Source organism: Bombyx mandarina, chromosome 18 (genome assembly GCF_030267445.1).
Source record: "Bombyx mandarina strain Sakado chromosome 18, ASM3026744v2".
Lineage (NCBI taxonomy): Eukaryota > Metazoa > Arthropoda > Insecta > Lepidoptera > Bombycidae > Bombyx > Bombyx mandarina.
In genome coordinates, this window is record NC_143224.1 from 7,339,528 (window position 1) to 7,359,222 (window position 19,695).

At 35.7% G+C, this 19,695-nt stretch overlaps 2 protein-coding genes across 3 annotated transcripts; one reads left to right on the top strand and one right to left on the bottom strand.

The window, feature by feature from the left end:
- Positions 1-11,864: 11,864 nt before the first annotated feature.
- Positions 11,865-16,357, bottom strand: AlkB (alpha-ketoglutarate-dependent dioxygenase AlkB). 2 transcript variants are annotated; one of them, XM_028182578.2, is made up of 4 exons: positions 16,141-16,357; positions 14,965-15,303; positions 13,804-13,997; positions 11,865-12,418 (listed from the first exon to the last, which is right to left on the bottom strand). In XM_028182578.2, exons 1-4 carry the CDS (start codon positions 16,252-16,254, stop codon positions 12,046-12,048), a joined length of 1,020 nt encoding a protein of 339 aa, XP_028038379.2. In that variant the 5' UTR covers positions 16,255-16,357; the 3' UTR covers positions 11,865-12,045. The 2 variants fall into 2 exon arrangements, with proteins under 2 accessions (XP_028038379.2, XP_089591168.1); XM_089735042.1 differs by lacking the exon at positions 16,141-16,357 and adding an exon at positions 15,515-15,879.
- A 1,906-nt stretch (positions 16,358-18,263) lies between these two features.
- On the top strand, positions 18,264-19,694 carry Sbat (LSMD1 domain-containing protein Sbat). Its single transcript, XM_028182567.2, has 3 exons — positions 18,264-18,470; positions 18,971-19,100; positions 19,511-19,694. Exons 1-3 carry the CDS (start codon positions 18,429-18,431, stop codon positions 19,666-19,668), a joined length of 330 nt encoding a protein of 109 aa, XP_028038368.1. The 5' UTR covers positions 18,264-18,428; the 3' UTR covers positions 19,669-19,694.
- Position 19,695: the final 1 nt, after the last annotated feature.

Consider the following 19,695-nt stretch of genomic DNA (forward strand, 5'->3'; position numbering starts at 1 on the left):
TCTTAAAGTATAAGCGGTGTACCCGTATCAAGCAATGTGACTATCCCACTACAGTGTCATTCAAATTACGCTGGTCGGTACCAATTTTTATGATGAAACACGTCCTTAACAAAAGTTCACGAAAGACTTTTTTTTATTGCTTAGATGGGTGGACGAGCTCACAGCCCACCTGGTGTTAAGTGGCTACTGGAGCCCATAGACATCTACAACGTAAATGCACCACCCACCTTGAGATATAAGTTCTAAGGTCTCAAGTATAACTACAATGAAGGTCCCACCCTTCAAACCAAAACGCATTACTGCTTCACAGCAAAAATAGGCAGGGTAGTGGTACCTACCCGTGCGGACTCACAGGAGGTCCTACCACCAGTAAAAATATTCTGTGTAATAAAATTCAAACCCGCAAAAATATTACTTTGTGTAATTATTGGTGACATCCTATGAACTCGCACGATTAAGTACGACCACCATGCTTATTTTATATTTTTTTATTGCCCTTGTAGGCAGACGAGCATACGGCCCACCTTATGGTGAGTGGTTACTGTCGCCCAAGGACTACAGCAATGCTAGGGGCAGATCCAAGCCGCTGCCTACCCACCTTTCTGCCGGCAAGCAATAATACGCTCCGGTTTTAGAGTCGACCAGCCAACACGTTATATCAGATCACATTCACATTTGTTTCTTGGAGCAAAATTGTTCAAATTTACCGCAAGGAATTTGCTTAAATTAATTATTTTAAGCCAGTTTTATGCTGTTATCTAATTTATTCTAATCGGTAACTTAGTCTTTTTCACGAAATTGTAATATGTTAAACAAACGTAATAAAAACCAATTATTGTTTTCCAATTAACTTATATTTAACTGTTTATAAAGTTTTGGCTTTCTGAATATATTCTTAGTCATGTGTGTGTACGTAAGCACGAGTATTGCATGAACACTACACAGATCGATTGTCATCACCTACCGAGAGTGTATAAGTATAATGATAAACTAGCGGACATAAGCAATTTAATTATAACTAGAGGTCCCGCAATAGTCGAAATTCGACTATAATTAATTGGAATTGTAAGTTTGTACACTATTATGATTGTATTTTATACTTCTATAATCACAAATTTCGCCAAGGCTACACTATAATAAATATTAATAAAGACAAACAAGATTTAATCTATTCTCAATTTGACCACAGACGTCAAGAACAAAAGTTTGACAATAAATAGTATGCATGCATGTGTGCATCAAATACATAGTATGTAGTGTGTGTGTAATGTTTTCTTTATTGATTTAATGTGTATTTTATGCATTATTTTAAAAAATATTAGCATTGTGCACTTCTTCTCTATATTCTCTATAAGTGTGGAAAATTTCATATTCCTCCGTCTGCGCAATTTTCGTAAAAAGGGATACAAAGTTTTTGCTTCACGTATTAATATATAGGTGAACACAACGTACTTCACAAACTACTCCGGAAGCTCCATTGTACAGGAGCCCAATTATAAGAGAAATAATGTTCAATTTACTTCACTATGAATATTACATTATAAAGCGGACACCCATAATTTACTAAAAGGCTTTGCCCATTGTGATGTGATTTAAAAAAAATTGTCGATAACTGTTTGAAAAATCTATCTGCAATATTAAACGTATAGAAATATAAGATATTTTTTCGTAAGTATGGTTTAAGCTATTGGCCTTGAAACTCCCAATGGGCCCCATTGATTGAAGTCCACTGTCCTAATTAGATCGAGATTCCATAAATCACCCTAATGATGCAAATTTAAAAAGTTTTGTAATGCTATTAGAGCCGGGGGATGATATAATTTCGTTTTAATGAAAAGTTTGTTAACAGTTTTATGTAGAATTTGTTGTGTATCATGTAGTAGTGTAGCATTTTGTTATGTAAATTAATATGATATTTGTGGAATTTACCGTTTTTTGGTATCCTGTGCTTTATCTGTTAAGATTTTCTATTTTAGGTAGTTTTAATATCAGTAACGTTTTCGGTCTAAGTTTTACAATATTGGGCATTGAAAATGAAAATAAGTAATTTGTGTATGGTGTATGTATGTATGGTGTATACCTTAATTATTACTGAAGGACAGATTAGTGGACATCATTGTATATTTTCCAAATAACACTACTGCATATTAAATGTATTTACGTCTGTTATTGCCCCTTTCTAGTTTTTTATTTATTGCTTAGGTGGGTGGACGAGCTCACAGCCCACCTGGTGTTAAGTGGTTACTGGAGCCCATAGACATCTACAACGTGAATGGGCCACCCACCTTGAGATATAAGTTCTAAGGTCTCAAGTATAGTTATAATGGCTGCCCCACCCTTCAAAACTTTAAGCTTTATTTTGTTGTAAAGGACAACTTTCCGTTGCTATTATATATAACGTGTAGTCCAAGTGGATTACTTAGATTTCGCCTAGCAGGTACATGGCAATTAGGGCTAGATTTTTAACGTCAACGGTTGCTGCACTTGAGCCGTACAAATTTTAATTGGAACCAATTTTGGAATGATTGATATCTGCGTCAGCGTTGTTATGAGCTAGACTGGAAGTTAATTTGAAAAAGAACTAAGAATAGGATCTGATGATATATTTTTAATACTTGTTTTTCTTATTAGGGTTTTCGTATAGTATCTTAGGCAAGTCTACCAACTAGGCAACAAGTTCTGACCAACTAGGCAACTAGTTCTATAGGGAAACGATAAAGAGAAGAACTTTCATTGAGCGGGAGATTTTGCTTAGTGGACGGACCGAAAGAAAATATAGTAAACGCGATTCAGATTTTTGTCAAACATATTTTATTTTATATGATAAGTACCGTTTGCGGTTTGCCCTCAACAAAAATGACTTTAATAAAAATGTATGATTATACTGCAAAATTTGATTTTAATTTATTATCCGAGAATAGTACCAAATAACTAGTGATGACTTACAACAGATGTCATAAATTACTGTGAGATATGATTTGATGAAGACATAACCAGTCAAAGAAGACGAAAATAGGTATTATTTTTCTTTCAAGTTAACAATTGCAGAATGAGCTGTCAGCAGCGGGTGCCGTCACAAAGTTTAAATGAAATCTCTGGGCTATGTCTGTGTAATTACAAACAACTCGACACCGTAAGGTCGACGTTGGCGCCGTCAGCCGTGTAATGGACTTTTCAAGTATTCCTAACGTGAAAACTTTCACTTCAGCCGACTTAAACGCCTCTGACAATGTGCTTAACGATGTTTTTAACTACTTCGCCCGAATCCGTCACTATACTATGTTGAATTAATTATTTGTTGTTCTTTGATCCCTCAATATTTCTAAATAAAATCGTAAATATCTTAAAAACATAATTTGCATAGCTACGGAACACTATTGGAATGATTTTAAATCTGAGGAGTTAGTTTAAAAGTGCCAACGAGGTACAATAAAAATGAATTCTTGATCCAAACCCCTTTGACGCTTTTACCGATTGTAAAAAAAACTATCAATGAAGTTTTGTGTATAGTAAAAAGAGATGAGAAAGATATTCATTTTTTTTATTTATCTTAATCCTAAAGACTATTTGATGACAATTTTGGGTATGTGATATACCGTATTTCTAGTAACAATCGAAACACACGTTTCTCATTACATCACAATGTATTTCGTTACATTTCGTTGTGGCACTGTTTTTCTTTTAGGCTTAAAAAACTTTTTTCAAATATTTACTTAACAATGTTAAGGACGAGTTAGCATCGAACTCTTATTTTCATATATAATCATATAAAACTCTTCAGCTATATGTTTCATTCATAAAGCCATAAATCGAGCATTTCACCTTTAGAACTATCCACTTTTTTCATGAAAAATTATTTTAGTGCAACGTAGAAATGAGTTGATTGGGCGGCCTGAAACCACGGAGTGGGCGCGAGGAGAACTCAACTTTCTTAATTAACTCGTTATTGTGCAGTGCACGAAACGCTCCGCAATACGATATAGCCTTATAAAACTAAGTAAATACTCGCCGTTGTTACTTGAGTCGTCTATTATCAAAGGTGGCAATCTGTGCATTTGGACAAAAAATTTTTATTGATATGTCAATACAGATTGATTTGAATATAATCGTCTCCTTCAAAGAATACGGTTCAAAACCTGCATTAAATAAAGGTTAATAGTTAACCTGTTATTTATCTAAGATGTCGTTCTGAAGAGTTTTGTGACTGCCAATGGAATACAAAGTCAATAATTCGTTTTTCTGATTTACCAATCATTGTCCAAAAGTCAGATTGCCGGCTTTGATAATAGTCGACTCACTTACAGTTTGTTATTTATTGCATTGTATTGAAGAAGAAAAGTCTTTTTGATAGGCTATCAAAAACTAAGTATTGATAACTTTATCTACATTAAAAGGATAAACCACTGTTTGGTTATGTCAATATTGCTTGACCCGGTGGAGTAGTAGTTAGCACTACTTACAGCTAGTCCGAGGGACGAAGGTTCAACTCCCACATCTAGCAAACATTTGTAACGAACAGATTTGTTAGGACTTTGGGGGTTTAATATTCATGAGTATGCGTGTTTGGTTTTTGTTTGTTTAAATCCCATATTTTTATTAATTGTTAATAATATCCTTATAATTATGTATTTAAATGTATGTAAGTATTTATTTCAATCTCTAGTTCCTATAGTATAGGAATCCTGGTTTGATGTCAGATGACCACGTGAGATTTGTCCACGGCTATTTTTCTATAGACGAGTGAACAAGTTCACAGTTCAAATTATGTTAAATGATTATGTTTCGCACTACAAGGAGGGTTTTTAATCTAATAACAACGTACTATAAGTAAACTGCGAGTGGTTTTGAGCAAAGTTTCATCTCAAAATCACATCGCGTAATATTAGAGTTAGTAACCACTAGTAATGATAAGGAATGTCCTTATAATCCTACAGTATTTTTTCGTGACTTGTTGCCATACTTGAGCTAGCAATGCTGCATGGCCGATGATTAAATATCATAAAGCTTTCATAACTACGGTACAATAGTCATTCGATTAATTCAACGAGAAACTATCGAATTAATTGAACTGCAGACCGAACCGAACGAGACGAGTTTTATATAGAACAACGTCACAGTTTTTTCGAAGCCTTTCCATATTTGTATGCGCCGTGCTCAAAAAGCTATTTAAGCGGACCATTAACGACAACGCTTGCAGCACCCAATTCCTTATTAAGAAAACGTTCTATGCCACAACAAAAACGGGCTCGACTCATGAAATTCAATCGACATTCTCATAATATTTACCTTTGTAAATGACTCGTCCACTATTGCAATGTCCGTAGACTGGATATCGAGCTATGAGAATCTGAAAACGTAATGCGATGTACTTGCACAGCGTCCGATGACGGGTGACGGGCATAACTGATTATGTCGCATCTTTATTTTTCATTGTTGATTGTTAACTAGGACGCATTGATTGTTCTATTTTTAACTGATTTAAATAAAATAAATCTCTCCATTCGACAAAAAAAATGTTTTTTTTGTTTGTTTTATGTGTACTTACAATAGAACTTTTTTCTAAGTGGACGGATCTTTATGATATTTTTTTTTTCTGTATGCAGCTTCTCGTCTAGTCCCATTTAAATTTTATTAAGACCTGACCCATTATTCTTAATAATGCATATGTTAATAATTTTCACAACAAAGATGATGCTACGAGTTTGTTTCCTTGTAGTTTACTTTCGTTATTTTTCATATTTTCTTTTGCATATAAAATAAAAACCACCTAATTATTGCTGTGTAGATAGATGCGTGTAACTTTTTTTACTACGTAGACAGGCGAATGAGCTCACGGCCCATCTGAGTTTAAAATTACTCAATATTGGGTACTATTGTATTATTTCTTTGTTGGAAATGAAACAAAAAAGATGATATTATCCCTCAATTTTTATTGCGTAAGGTGAATAAGTTCACAGATCTTCTGGCATTAACTAGTTACAGGAGCCCATGAATATTACAACGAGAATGCGGTAACCCCTTTGAACCATGATATCGAAGTCATAATTGTATTTAAATGTATTGTAAAAACATCTTGTAAATTTATCGAAATTATTAACAATTGACTTGATCGCTTCGTTGTAAATATTCGTAATCTAATGAACAGCAGATATCGGATAATTAATTAAATAATTTTATCTCCCAGTTTGAAGTTGGTTTTAGTACAAAACAAATTACGTCGCAAAAACCAATCATTAACTTTTTCAATGAGTATTCAGTGAAAGTTTTCCAGCTCCGTTCAATCAGCTATAAACGAAGGATGTCAGGAATCGCCATTGAAATCGGTCTCTTTTAATTTTGATGCCAATAAATTTCGTAATCCGCCAACGGAATTTATATCGGCCATTTAGTGTCAATAAAAAGGCGACGCCGAATAGGGGGTCTAGCTTTTTGTTCGACTCGCCAAATGTCAGAGACTATTTTACATACAAAGGTGACGCGCTCTAATATATTAAGTGTATAATCTATGGTGACGCGTCAATGACCACAGCTGTCTACTGTAAATTAAATTTTAATATCGTAAATATTAATATGAACAAATAAATGCTTTGAGTTTTCGTTTCGGTTTCAGTACTACATTTTAAGAACAGCTCGGTAATACGGTTATAATGCCAAAACTTTTCGTGATCAAATACCAAATATGTAAATTGTTAATATGTACAACAAAATAGTAACTTAAAATAAAATCGACTTGAAAAAAAAAGAAAAATAATATAATAAACGACTGGTCAACTCTTTATTGCAGGGGACCACCCGAGAAGCATTCAAATAAAGCTTTCAAATAACAAAAAAATCATCAAGATCGGTTCACCTACATAAAAGTTCTGAGGTAACACATATAAAAAAATACAGCCGAATTGAAAACTACCGATTTATACAGCTAATTAGTTGCATACTTAGAAGCAGTTTGATTTTAATTCTTTACACCTTTTCCTTCTGATAGGTACCCATTATTGAAAACCGTTTATACTCCAAGATTATTAAAGCAATCAAAACCAGACAAAGCGTCAATATTTACACACCCATACAAAGCGTATTGTAATTACCACACACAGCTATAAACACCGTACGCATTTAATTACGCTTCAGTGTACCCGACAATGTCTACGTGAATGTAGATATAAGACATCAGTCAGTTTCCATTAAATCGTTCGAAGCCCCATTGAGTGCTCCCGTTGTGCATGACAGTATACTTGTTCGAATCTAATCTGTTGACGAGGAAATCGTGTCGAGTTACTTGCACATCGTACAAGGCTGTTTACCCTCTTGTCTGCCTAACTCAATTATTGCGGTCTAGATATCTTGTTTTACTTCCATTCAATGACTTGAAGGCTATTGATAGGCACATAGGTTTGATATAATAGTTATATAATTACATGGTTTCACATTTATTATTGCTATTCTTTTTTTATGTTACCGGCCGCCGCTGTAGCAGAATTCCTTCGTGCTACATCAGACTACCGCGTTCATCCATAGTGCGTTTCCAAGGATATTTTTTGCTACGAATCATCCGGATTTGGATGACATCCCCTTTTCGGTGTTTCCTGACTACTATGACTGTACATGTCCTTCAACCGAGATTTGCAGAGAGCATACAGCGGTACAAAGCGACTTCGCTCTCCTACTAATGTTAACTACTATGAGCGACGCTAACCACTCACAATCCGATTGGCCATATACTTGTCTGTCTATTAGTTGGCTTTGTGCAATTATAACATACCTATATTATCCGGTTGCAAGGGAAACAGTCTCAAAAAGCATTGGTTTTTATGTTCATACAATTATACAATAGCTGACGAAGGGGCTCTTGCGAAGCCTTGCTTGCAACCTGTCGTCTGCTGCCTTCATTTTGGTTACTACCATTCATGCTAAACTTTGCAAGGCCGTTTATTTTGAAATAGTATTTGATATCAGATATAAAAGACCGTTTCCTAAGCCGAAAAGGTAATAATCTATAATATTACCCTAGAGAAAACGAGAAATAAAATTTATTCATTAAATTAAGAACGAATATGTGGCGTTTTAGTAAATTAATGTTATTATTTCGTGAACGTGCAGTGTAACGCTAAGGAAGCTGACAGCTGTTGCCCCGCGATCCCTCGAGAGTGTCAGCTAAATAGGGGTGAAGACAATAACATAGAATCAGTGTAATAATCATTCGTTATATTAAAGGGTATTCTAAAAAAATTGTTGTTTCTTAATTAACTTTTACAATAAACATCGTGGCCTAAAGAATAAGACACCCTGTGGACTCGTATAGAGCTATAAGCGTACAATGGATTCAATTCCCGACAAGGTAAACTTAGGTATGTTCACGCTAAAAGAATAACATCATGTAATCAAAATACTCAGCCGGTGAATCCAGTGTGACCCCTCGAGGTTACTAGAATAGGTAGGTAGAGAAAAAATACAAAATCAAACCCGCAAAAACTGTATTCTGCGTAATTACTAAACAATTGAGACATAGACCTCAAGTCTGAAGTTGAGTGACGGCATTTACATTGTGATGTCTATGGGCTCCGGTAACCACTTAGCAGCGCGAGCTTGTTCAACCGTCTAGACCGTTGAACCCGTTCGTTTCAAAATGCGATTCAATATATTTAGGTACTTACCTAAGTTTAACATAAAAAAGCAAAAACTTCCTAATGGAACGATAATCAGAACAGTGGTTTTTTTTTATTTCTTAGATGGGTGGACTAGCTCACAGCCGACCTGGTGTTAAGTGGTTACTGGGACCCATAGACATCTGCAACGTAAATGCGCCACCCACCTTGAGATATCAGTTCTAAGATCTCAGTATAGTTACAACGGCTGCCCCGCCTTTCAAACCGAAACGCATTACTGCTTCACGGCAGAAATAGGCAGGGTGGTTGTACCTAGCCGTGCGGACTCGCAAGAGGTCCTACCACCAGTAATTACGCAAATTATAATTTTGCGGGATTAATTTTTACTACACGACGTTATTCCTTCATCGTGAAAGTCAATCGTGAACATTTGAGTACGTATTTCATTAAAAAAATTGGAATTGAATTTCGAACACTAGTCCATCGCTCAACACGAATGCACCGGATGTCTTATCCTTTAGGCCAATTTTGTAAATGAACCCATTACTTATTAGGTATATATTTATACAATTTCTTCTTTTTCTATTTCCTATAATATTTACTCCCTGCATTAGGGACGGATGCTGAGGACACGTATTCTTGCTTTACGCGTTATCACGACGTTAAAGAAACCTGCAGCGGCCGAAACGCCGCTCTTTGTAACCTCACTTTTCATAGGGGGTATTCCGCCGACCATGGACAAAATATAAGTGGGCCACAAGTGCCCTACTGGGTCTAGAATGGAGGAAGCGTAATTTACAGCAACCGCTGAGATGTCGTAATTTACAAAAGCCAACGGTCTTGCGCAGCCTGCAAGACCGGTTGTTGTGGCCAAGCTTGGTCGAAGCCTACGTCCAGCAGCAGACGCACGTGATCTAGAAAAAAAGGGTGAAGATTTTTAAGTTTAGGCAGTTGGCGATTGTTTGCTTGAGTGTACCAGGCTCATCACAAACCGGAAGAAGTGGCGATTGCTCGTGAGGCGCATAACATCGGCCCGCAGCAATGATACTGAATGACGACCACGACCGCTGTGACAAGAGTGATAAGACAAAGGAGAATAGAAATTTCTTTACCCGTATGGTTTCAGAACCCATTTTTAGAACCAGTATGGTTTCATAATTGTGAAAATAATTGACTAATGAATCATTACACCCAAAACCAAATTATAATATACCTACCTAATGTTCAAATCCAGAAAAACCTCATTTGTTTTCAGATTTTGAAACAACGTTATCAAGTCATATAAAAAAAGCCAGAATCAATGAGACTTTAATTTATCTTTGCGACTTTTAATACTCATTTTTTTATGCATGCTTCATTCAAATTCGAAACTAAAAAATTTAAACAATATAAAAAATAAATCAAACTAAATAATCCTGAAATTTTGCACCATGCAGTTTTGATTTTAATTCGATGTGATCAATGCATTGAAACTACTTCACACTTAAAATCCTGTTTCACCAACGGAATGAAGTAATTTAGTTAATTATAATATTTTACTTGCTTTAGATCGTCCAGGTAAAAAAAATATTGACGAGATTGACTAACGCAAATATGCTGAGGATCAAATGATACGGTAGATAAAGAGCTAAGGATAGATAGTAAGGTAGTATTAATAAGCATATACCCAATTAATCTAAAAATTTGAAGATTGGGACAGCTGTTAAGACTTTTTTTTTCGTTTTACTTTAATACATGTTTCTTTGGGCTCTATGCAATTCTATGGGTTCAGTTAACAACTTTTTTTTTGTAGCTGCCATAAGGGGGGGTTATGCCGTAATCGCCACGCTTAGCAGGCGGGTTGGCGATCGCAGTACTTGGTGCCTTGCACCGGTAATGCTGCTGCCCGTTACCGGCCAGGAGATTTCCGCACCGAGCGGTTTTTGTTGATGGTTATTCCGCCATCTATCGGTCGCCAGAGAGTGATCGATATAGCTCGCAGAGCTAGTAAGCTGAAGTGGCAGTGGGCTGGCCACATATGTCACAGAACCGATAACCTTTGGGGTTGACGTGTTCTGGAGTGGAGACCGCAAACCGGCAAACGTAGTGTAGGACACCCTCCTGGTAGATGAACCGACGACCAGCGCAAGGCAGCTGGCAGTAACTGGATGCGTAGAACCGAAGATCGGGTTCAGTGGCGAGCTTTGGGGGAGGCCTATGTCCAAGAGTGGACTGCCGCAGGCTGATGATGATGACTTAGCAACTTACTACCAGTTTAGTCGTCAGTTCGTCTACTAGGCAAGATATCTATCTACATTTAAATCGCTATAGCAGTCAAAAATATATGCCGTTATAAAATTTGTATAGAACCTTCTTACAAACCGTCATTCATTAATTTTATAACAGCATTCTCTTTGAATTGAACCATTGTCATTCAAAATGGAAAAATAAACAGGAAAATGCGCTATCTAAATTATAAGTACTTTATGCAATTTTAAAATACTTTTTTTAATCATGTTCACAAAATCTCAGTGCAATCACTACTTTAAACCGATAGTTCGTAGACTTGGGTCGTATAGAACTAAAGACGAATACGATTGTTATGTGGAAGGCTACGTTAAATGTTTTTGGAGTCTCTGTGACCGACATAACAGCATCGACAACTTCACAGAAAAACGCAATGAGAAAAGTAGGTAATTGAGTGTATTTAAAAGTAATTTCGTCGTAAGTAAAAATCTAAGTTCTTTACTGGTTACCACGCGTGGGTCTTCTGTATCGTTCCTAAATAATTATTAATGGAATTAAAGCAAAGGCTGTGTCTTCGGGTGGCCTTTAACGCGCTGTGTGCTTAGTGCGAGTTTTTTAACGTTTTCGATAGCGTAAAAGTTAGTTCATTGTATGGACTGCGATCGTTTGCCTACGTTTGCCGCTAGGGGCGCTGTTCCAACTGCATACTAAATTGGGCTAACTTTTACCCTATCGAGAACGTTAAAAAACTCGCACTAAGCATACTAATAACTCACCACAGAAGAAAAGTTTTAGATTTGCCTACGGTCGAGAGGGGCAGACTTATGTGCCAGAAGTCTTAGCGCGTGCACTTTCTTAGTGAACGTATACCAGTTGATGACCTAGCTGTCATTTGCCTCTGAATAGCATGTCACTTTTCGACCTTTGTAAATCCTATTAACTATTATACGGCGGAGGCGTACTGCTATAACCAACGTAAAAGGACCCAGTAACATGATAACGCGTACGCATTGTACAGGTTCGATTAAAAAAGTATTGGCATAAATATGATATTTTTATTATAACGCTGTAGAAATGGTCAAAAATAATTTGTTTTTTCATTTTGCAGTCATAACAAAGGAACCTCGGAAGCAAGAATGGCCTTGCAAAACACATAGGGACTTTAAAATAATATTTTTAGAATAAGAATGTACGACGGAATAAAAACTGTTATGTTCTAAGAAAAATTTTCGTCAACCAAACTAATCTGTTTTTCATTTAATACTTGTCTAACATTAATGTTAATTCTGGATTCTTTAATGTAATTTTCAAATTTACTCCACTTGTCGTTTTCTATAATTTCATTCATTGCTTCAATTGTTTCTTTCGGATTCGAAATGTACATAAAAGATGGCATTTTATTAAAATCAAGCTCCAAAAGATCTGAATTCCATGGTTGATGGTATTCCGGTAATATTTTAGGCACAGCATGATAACACAACCTTGCTTCTTTGGACATTACAACTATGTCTCCACTTTTTAGTAGTATCGCTGATGGTTCGATGGACTTCTCCCGGCCCCCTATTAAAAATATAGCAGATTGGCCAAAACTGAAAATAATAATTTTAAAGGATTTACTGCAACTGAACACAATTCAAACTGTGGCGGGTAGCCATCATAAAACGCAAGATATTTGACAGATGCCTGAATCTCGTTTACGACATTTTCAAGATAAGCTCGCATATATACAAGTTCTGAACAACAACATTCGGACCGTCGGTCTACCGAGCAATATCACCCGCTCGGTGGAAGATATTTCCTTTCGTCGTTTAAGCCTCCCCACAAACCAGTTATTTGTTATTAGCTTGTGGCATTATCCTGCCACGGCTACCTGAGTGCGGACCCCCACGGCTTCACTCTTTTTAGGCTGCCTGTCCACCGGAGCGGAGCGAGGTAGCGGAGCAGAGCAACGGAGTAAGGCGGAGTGGATTTGCATACTGTGTCTGTCCACCGGAGCGGAGCAAGGCTGCAGAGCGGAGCGAGAAAGTAATGCGGAGCGGAGCGAGAAAATAATGCGGAGCGGAGTTTAGTACCTACGCGACGATTCAGTTCACACTGCGGACGCGTCATGCTCGGTGCGACCGCGCCCGCACTCGCTTCCCCCCTTCGCTGCCTTGCTCCGCTATCCCGCGCCGCTTAGCAATTTTGTATGAATTTTTAAAGCAGTTCACATCTCCCTGTCCACTAAAGAGGAGCGGAGCGGAGAATCAAAATCATAAGATTGCCAAATGATTTTGTGCAATCTTATTATTTAATATTTCTCCGATTCTCCGCTCCGGTGGACAAGCGTCCTAAACGTGTAAACTTTTTTCTACATAAAAGGTACATATATTATGTATCGTAAGTTCTTTTCTGTACCTACATATCTCTGACATGTATAGGGATGCAAATTTAATAATCTTGATCTTCTAAAATTTTTTTTTTTCATTTAGAATTATCTAGGTATATTCCAACGTAATAACTACGCTACACTACTATGTACGCTAGTTAATATAATTTTTCATAAATAAATTGAAATATATGTAATTGACTTGATATAGGTAAAAAATTTCTCCCATTGACAACAATATATATTATTATTTAACTGATGCAATTCCTGATAAGAATACCTTGATTTTATTGGAGCAACGTACACATGGAAATACGTATAGTTCCATGTTTTGTACATAAATTATTATTCAGATAATCATATTATATTATGTTACACAATTTATCGTGTACCTGCGCCTCGAGATCATAGGCATCATAGCGCTCACGTACACTTAAAATGGGATTTTTCTTGCTTTTTTTTAAACACGGGCTCTTGTTCGTTGTTTTATGTATCTTGATTTTGAATTTGCATTTTTGAGCCATAATTATTAATATCAATTCACAGAAATACGTCAATAAATTAAAAACAAACAAATAAACCACTACCGACAGGCCTAGAAAGTACCTAAATGAAAATAATGGTGCATCTAAGTTGACCTCCGAGTGATCAGTGTGAGCGGACAGTGTAGAATTCTTGTGGTAGTAATTAACAATAGCCGCCTCAGCTCTGAATTTCGCAAATCCAAGATACTGAGCCACAACACTTGACAGTTCTGACAAATCTTCTGGAAAAGGAGTCTTGTTCTCTTCACTATATGCCTGAAAATGAAAATAAATATTTTGCAATATATCAAACAGTTTATTAATCTAGAGTTGTTCTCCTATTTCAAAGCACTATATTAAACTAATTAAGTATATTATAATATATTAATGTAACACTATATTATAAACACATTTGATTAAATGATCTGTATGCAATCAAGTACAAGAGGGTATGTAAATATACAAGCACGCTGTGTATATTAGCGATCTGAATGACAAAGTACACTGGATTAAATGTTGGTACATTACTTTCCTATCTTCTTAACATCAAACCACCCCCTACTGAACTGACACTACTGAAGCAAAGTTCACTAGGTTTAGCTGGGAACACTTGCTTCTGGTATAGTGCATATTTATCTCCCTTACAACCATGTAGCATTAGTATTATAAGATAAGCAGCACTGTGGCTCCTAACATTACTAATATCCATCAGTGGCAGTGGCCACTTTCCACCATGTAAACTGAAAGCTCATCTGCTTACTAAGCTTATAAAAAATTTCTAAGAGTCGAGAACTATTAGTGACTTCTATTAAAGGCACATGCTGTATTAACTTAGTGTAATTGTGGGCAATATAGTATAATAGATAATGGTGCCACAGATATCAGATACCCTAAGGGTCAAGTGGGGCCATTACACTTGTAATGCATCTCAATAAATTAATTGCAGGTTCCATGATAATCATATACCCATCACAGAGTACCTTTGGATGAATTTCAATTACTGGACAAACCTAGAGGTCATGAATTTACCTGCTAACCTAAATAAGTTTATTCTAATTTTTTTAAAGCTCAAATAATGTTTTAAATTTGCAGACTTACTACAAACAGGGCAAACAAATATTATTGTCTGATCATAATTTTTAATAAATAAATAAATTATTATTTTTTTCGTCAAGTGTAATCTCATCACATATTTCTTTAAAACAAAACTAAATTTTATTAAATAATAATAATAACATTTTACTTTTGTGTTCCAATTGTGATGATAACCCAATGTTGTCCACCTAAGTTTTTTTAACAATTTTTTATCACATTCCATACTTTTGTGACATTCTCTCCACCAGTCATCTAAATTATCAATTTCTATATCAATATTTATTTTATTCGGTTTCTTTGGATATCTTTCCAAGCATCTTTTGATCCAATATCTTTGACCAGATCCAGTGAATGGATTCCTTATTAACATTAAACCAGGGTGCTGAACAAAACTGTAAGTTTTCCATTTGTTTTTGTTTATCAAACCTAAGCACTGTGTAAGATTGTCTTCACATTTATAATTTGTATTGCATTCTAAAAGTTTCACCTGAAAAATAAATGCCAAAGTTTAAATTATGCTAATGTTATCATTGGCCACTAAATACTATAATCAATAATATTAAATTGAACATGTGTCGAAAATATAATTTAAACTGGTGAGCAAAATTAGGGGTAAAATTCAACATTCAACATTTCACATCTTTCTCAAAAGTGGATGAATTTATTTATTTTTTGGCTATACGTGTACATATACATACAATATACATTGGGATGGTCTTGTTTCACTCGTAAAATATGTGTCCTAGATGTCTAAAAGCAACTGCAATAATGGGTAGCTTCATTTTGCCTTCAAAGGCTTTGTGGGCATAGATGTCCGGTAACTACATTCCCGATATCCTGCGGACCGAATGGTATACAGTCAACTTTGCCCAAAATACGTCATTGCAGATCCTCCTGATCTACTAAAGGTCCTTTTTGGTACCCCAGGTACTGGTCATCATTCTTGTCGAATCCATCGCTTGCGACGAAGAGCTCGGCGAGTAAATTAACGCACAGACACAGCCCACTGAGTTTCTTGGCCTGATCTTCTCAGTGGGTCGCGTTTCCGATCCAGTGGTAGAATCTGCGAAGCACTGCTCTTTTTAGGGCTAGTATTAGCAAATCTTCTCAAGTTGAGCTCGTAAGCTCAGCTACTCGTCCGGACGTAACTGGAATAGCCTCTTAGGCCTCCGGCAAAGGTTAGAGGTTAGCTCTAGATTATAGAGTGGAAACAAATACTTTTATATAGAGGCGTGTAGAGTGGTGTGTACAGAAAGGTGTTGTACAGACTAAACGCCGTTCCCTTTTAGTTAATTTGTTAAAAGGGATTTGGTAATTTACCTACCTCTGAAGTTGTAATATCCACAGATATGACACTATTGAGAGATGGTTGTGGTTTATTAGATTTAAAATATTTAAATTGCTTCATAAACAAATCTACACCTGTACTCTGAGACATAATAATTAAATCATAACATACAATATGTACGGTATGTAATAGTATGTATGTACTTTTCGGAATTTAACAATAACTATCTTTATTATGAAGTTGAAGAGCTGTCAGTAGTCGTCTTATTTTTCAAAATGGAAAGGCAAAGGCATCATACCATACAGCCAAATTTTTTGTATATTTTTTTATTTTATTTTATGAAATATAATATTATGAAATGAAATGAAGTTGATTAATATGAAACATGGCATGAAATGAAATAAGATGAGATTTTCGGTAGGCAGCGGCTTGGCTTTGCCCCTGGCATTGCTGAAGTCCATGGGCGACGGTAACCACTCACCATCAGGTGGGCCGTATACTCGTCTGCCTACAAGGGCAATAAAAAAAAAGATGATAATATAATATGGGATATTTTTATGGAAGATGATAATATAAAGTGAAATGAAATGAAGATGATTAGTTTGAGACATTAATCAACTGGGATGAAATTAAATGAAATGAGATGAGATGATATGGGATGAAATATAATCTCAGTAAAATTGTGGTCGTTTACTGAGATTTTTTCAGTGGACTTTTTGGAGGATCCCGAGAAGTTACGTCCAGCGGCTTTGTTTCATTTTCCCACATTTGTGCACTTTCACAGATATTAAACAGTAAATAAACCATCGTTATTACACATTTAAACCTGAAGAAACACTAAATAGACAAAATGAAACAAATCACACAACTTCACTCCTTGTGTTCCCGCCAAAAATCCTTGAAAAGCTGTCATGACAAATAACAATAAAAGCATAATTTATTTATGGGTTTTTATGACCTGGTAACTAAGACCAAGTTTAGGACAAGTCTTAATTTAATTTTAACGAAAACTTTTTCATATGAAAAATGATATTATGGAATGAAATGGATTTGATTAATATAAAACATGGCATGAAATGAAATGAAATAAAAACGAAATTAAATGAAATGAGATGATAATGAAACTGCACAAATGTGGGAAAATTAAACAAAGTCGCTGAACGTAACTTCTCGAGATCCTCCAAAAAGCCCACTGAAAAAGTCTCAGTAAATGATCATCATTTTACTGAGATTATATTTCATCATAAGATCGGAAGCTCCACGCTCGAAGCTGTTGACGAGTTTATCTGGGACACACTGTCCAGCTAAGTAAGTCCAACTTCGAAAAAGAGGTCAACCGTCGAATCCAGCTCGGATGGACAGCGTTCGGGAAGCTACGTAAAATCTTCTAATCACTAATACCACAGTGTCTCAAGACGAAAGTCTTTGACCAGTGTGCGTTACCAGAGATGACATATGGCACTGAGACGTAGACGCTCACAATGGGCCTTATGAGAAGAATCAAAGTCACCCAAAGAGCAATAGAGAGGGCTATGCTCGGAGTTTCCCTGCGAGATCAAATCAGAAATGAGGAGATTCGCAGGAAAACCATGGTAACCGATTAGCCCAAAGGATTGCGACATTGAAGTGGCAGTGGGCAGGACACATTGCTCGTAGAACGGATGGCCGTTGGGGCCAGAGAGTTCTTGAGTGGCGACCGCGTACCAGAAGACATAGCGTGGGTAGGCCTCCAACAAGATGGACCGACGACGTATTTCGCGGGGATCCGCTGGCAGGCAGCGCAGGACTGGTCTTTGTGGCGAGGCTTGGGGGAGGCCTATGTCCAGCAGTGGACGCCTGTGGGCTGATAAGAAGAACAAGAAGATATTTCATCCCATATCATCTCATCTCATTTCATCCCATTTAATTAATGTCTCAAATTAACCATTTTCATTTCATTTCATTTCATGCCATGTTTCATACTAATCAACTTCATTTCACAATATCATTTTTCATTTATAAAAGTTTTCATTATAATTAAAATAAAACTTGACTTAAAGGTCTTAGTTACCAGGTCATAAAATCCCTTAACAAATAGAAATAAAATAATTTGAGAGTTCAAACTTCAAACCACTGAAATAAAAAACCTAAGGTCTATGGTTCAAAAAAAAAATTTTATTTGATCAAATTATGTTTTATGTTTTACCTGACAGATAAAAATGCTTTGTGTGTAACCATGTACCGTACATAACTGGCTACAAAATAATGCCGTATAAAAATACTTCCAGACTTTAGCAAGAAACTCGTTTATTGTTCAGGGAAAAAGATTTGAACAAGCTAAGGAAATGAGTAATGAAGGCAATAAAACGACTTCGGAAGCACCTCAGGTATGATAAAAATAAACTCACGTCTACAAATAAAATATACATAATAATATTTAGGTTAGCATCGAAAGTGATAGGACTTCTTTTAAAAGAATAATATTGTATGCAGACAAGCCAATTATATATTTGCTGAATTTCGCCTCCCTTCATTAATTGATTTTACGCACATGACTTTTGATTCAGGCTTTTTTAAGATTAATACAAGTTGTATTCCTATTTGGCCTTCCAGGAAAAAATCATTTAAATTTTTGATGTTTACACATTGACATAATCATAAAATTCTGTAGATATTTCGATAGTTCATAATTAAATGTAATTGACTGAATAACGCTAGATTTGGGTATCAAAGTAACGCTTGATCTCTTATTTCCCATGAAATATAATTAAGGATGAACAAGAGATATAAAAATAATTCCTTTTAAACATTTTTTGTTATTTCAAACCTGTACATAGACTTGATGGATTAGATAGTACCTACTACATTTAATAATTGTATACTTCAGATGGTGGAGGAAGAAGGAAAGGCAAAACTTAGAAAATGGTTAAATATGAAATTTAGAATTGAAATGACCGATGGCAGAGTTCTGATAGGAGTGTTCCTGTGTACAGATAGAGATGCAAATGTAATTTTAGGTATGGATTAAATACTTTTATAGAGCGCTTGTAGGTTGAGTGTACAATCTTGTAAAATTAATTGAATTCACATATTATATCACAAGTATGTAGGTTTACCAATAGTATATCATGTGCTTATATATAGTATGGTTGACAAAAATAACACAAACAAATATTATACATATAAAGCCCCAAGCTAGTGTTCGTGTGTTATGAGCACAGAAATGCCAGAACCTAAATAATAAATAATTATCCTTATAGGCTACTAATGGTATAAGACAAACATTGAATGCAGTAGTGAAATTAGCTGATTATCAACATATTATCCTTTTGTCTGTAGCTAATAAATGTATAGCCTCAAGTTGTACCAATCAATTTTTATGATTGCTGAAATACCTAATTTTGTTACATATAAATTGCATTTTTAGGTGCTTGCTCAGAGTACTTGAAAAATAATGAGGGAGAAACTGAAGAACCCAGAGTATTAGGTCTAGTCATGGTGCCTGGAAGACACATTGTGTCAATACAAATTGATGATACAACACCATCTCAAACATACTATTATGATGAATATCTTATTAAATAAATGTTATTATAATCGAGTGCAAATAAC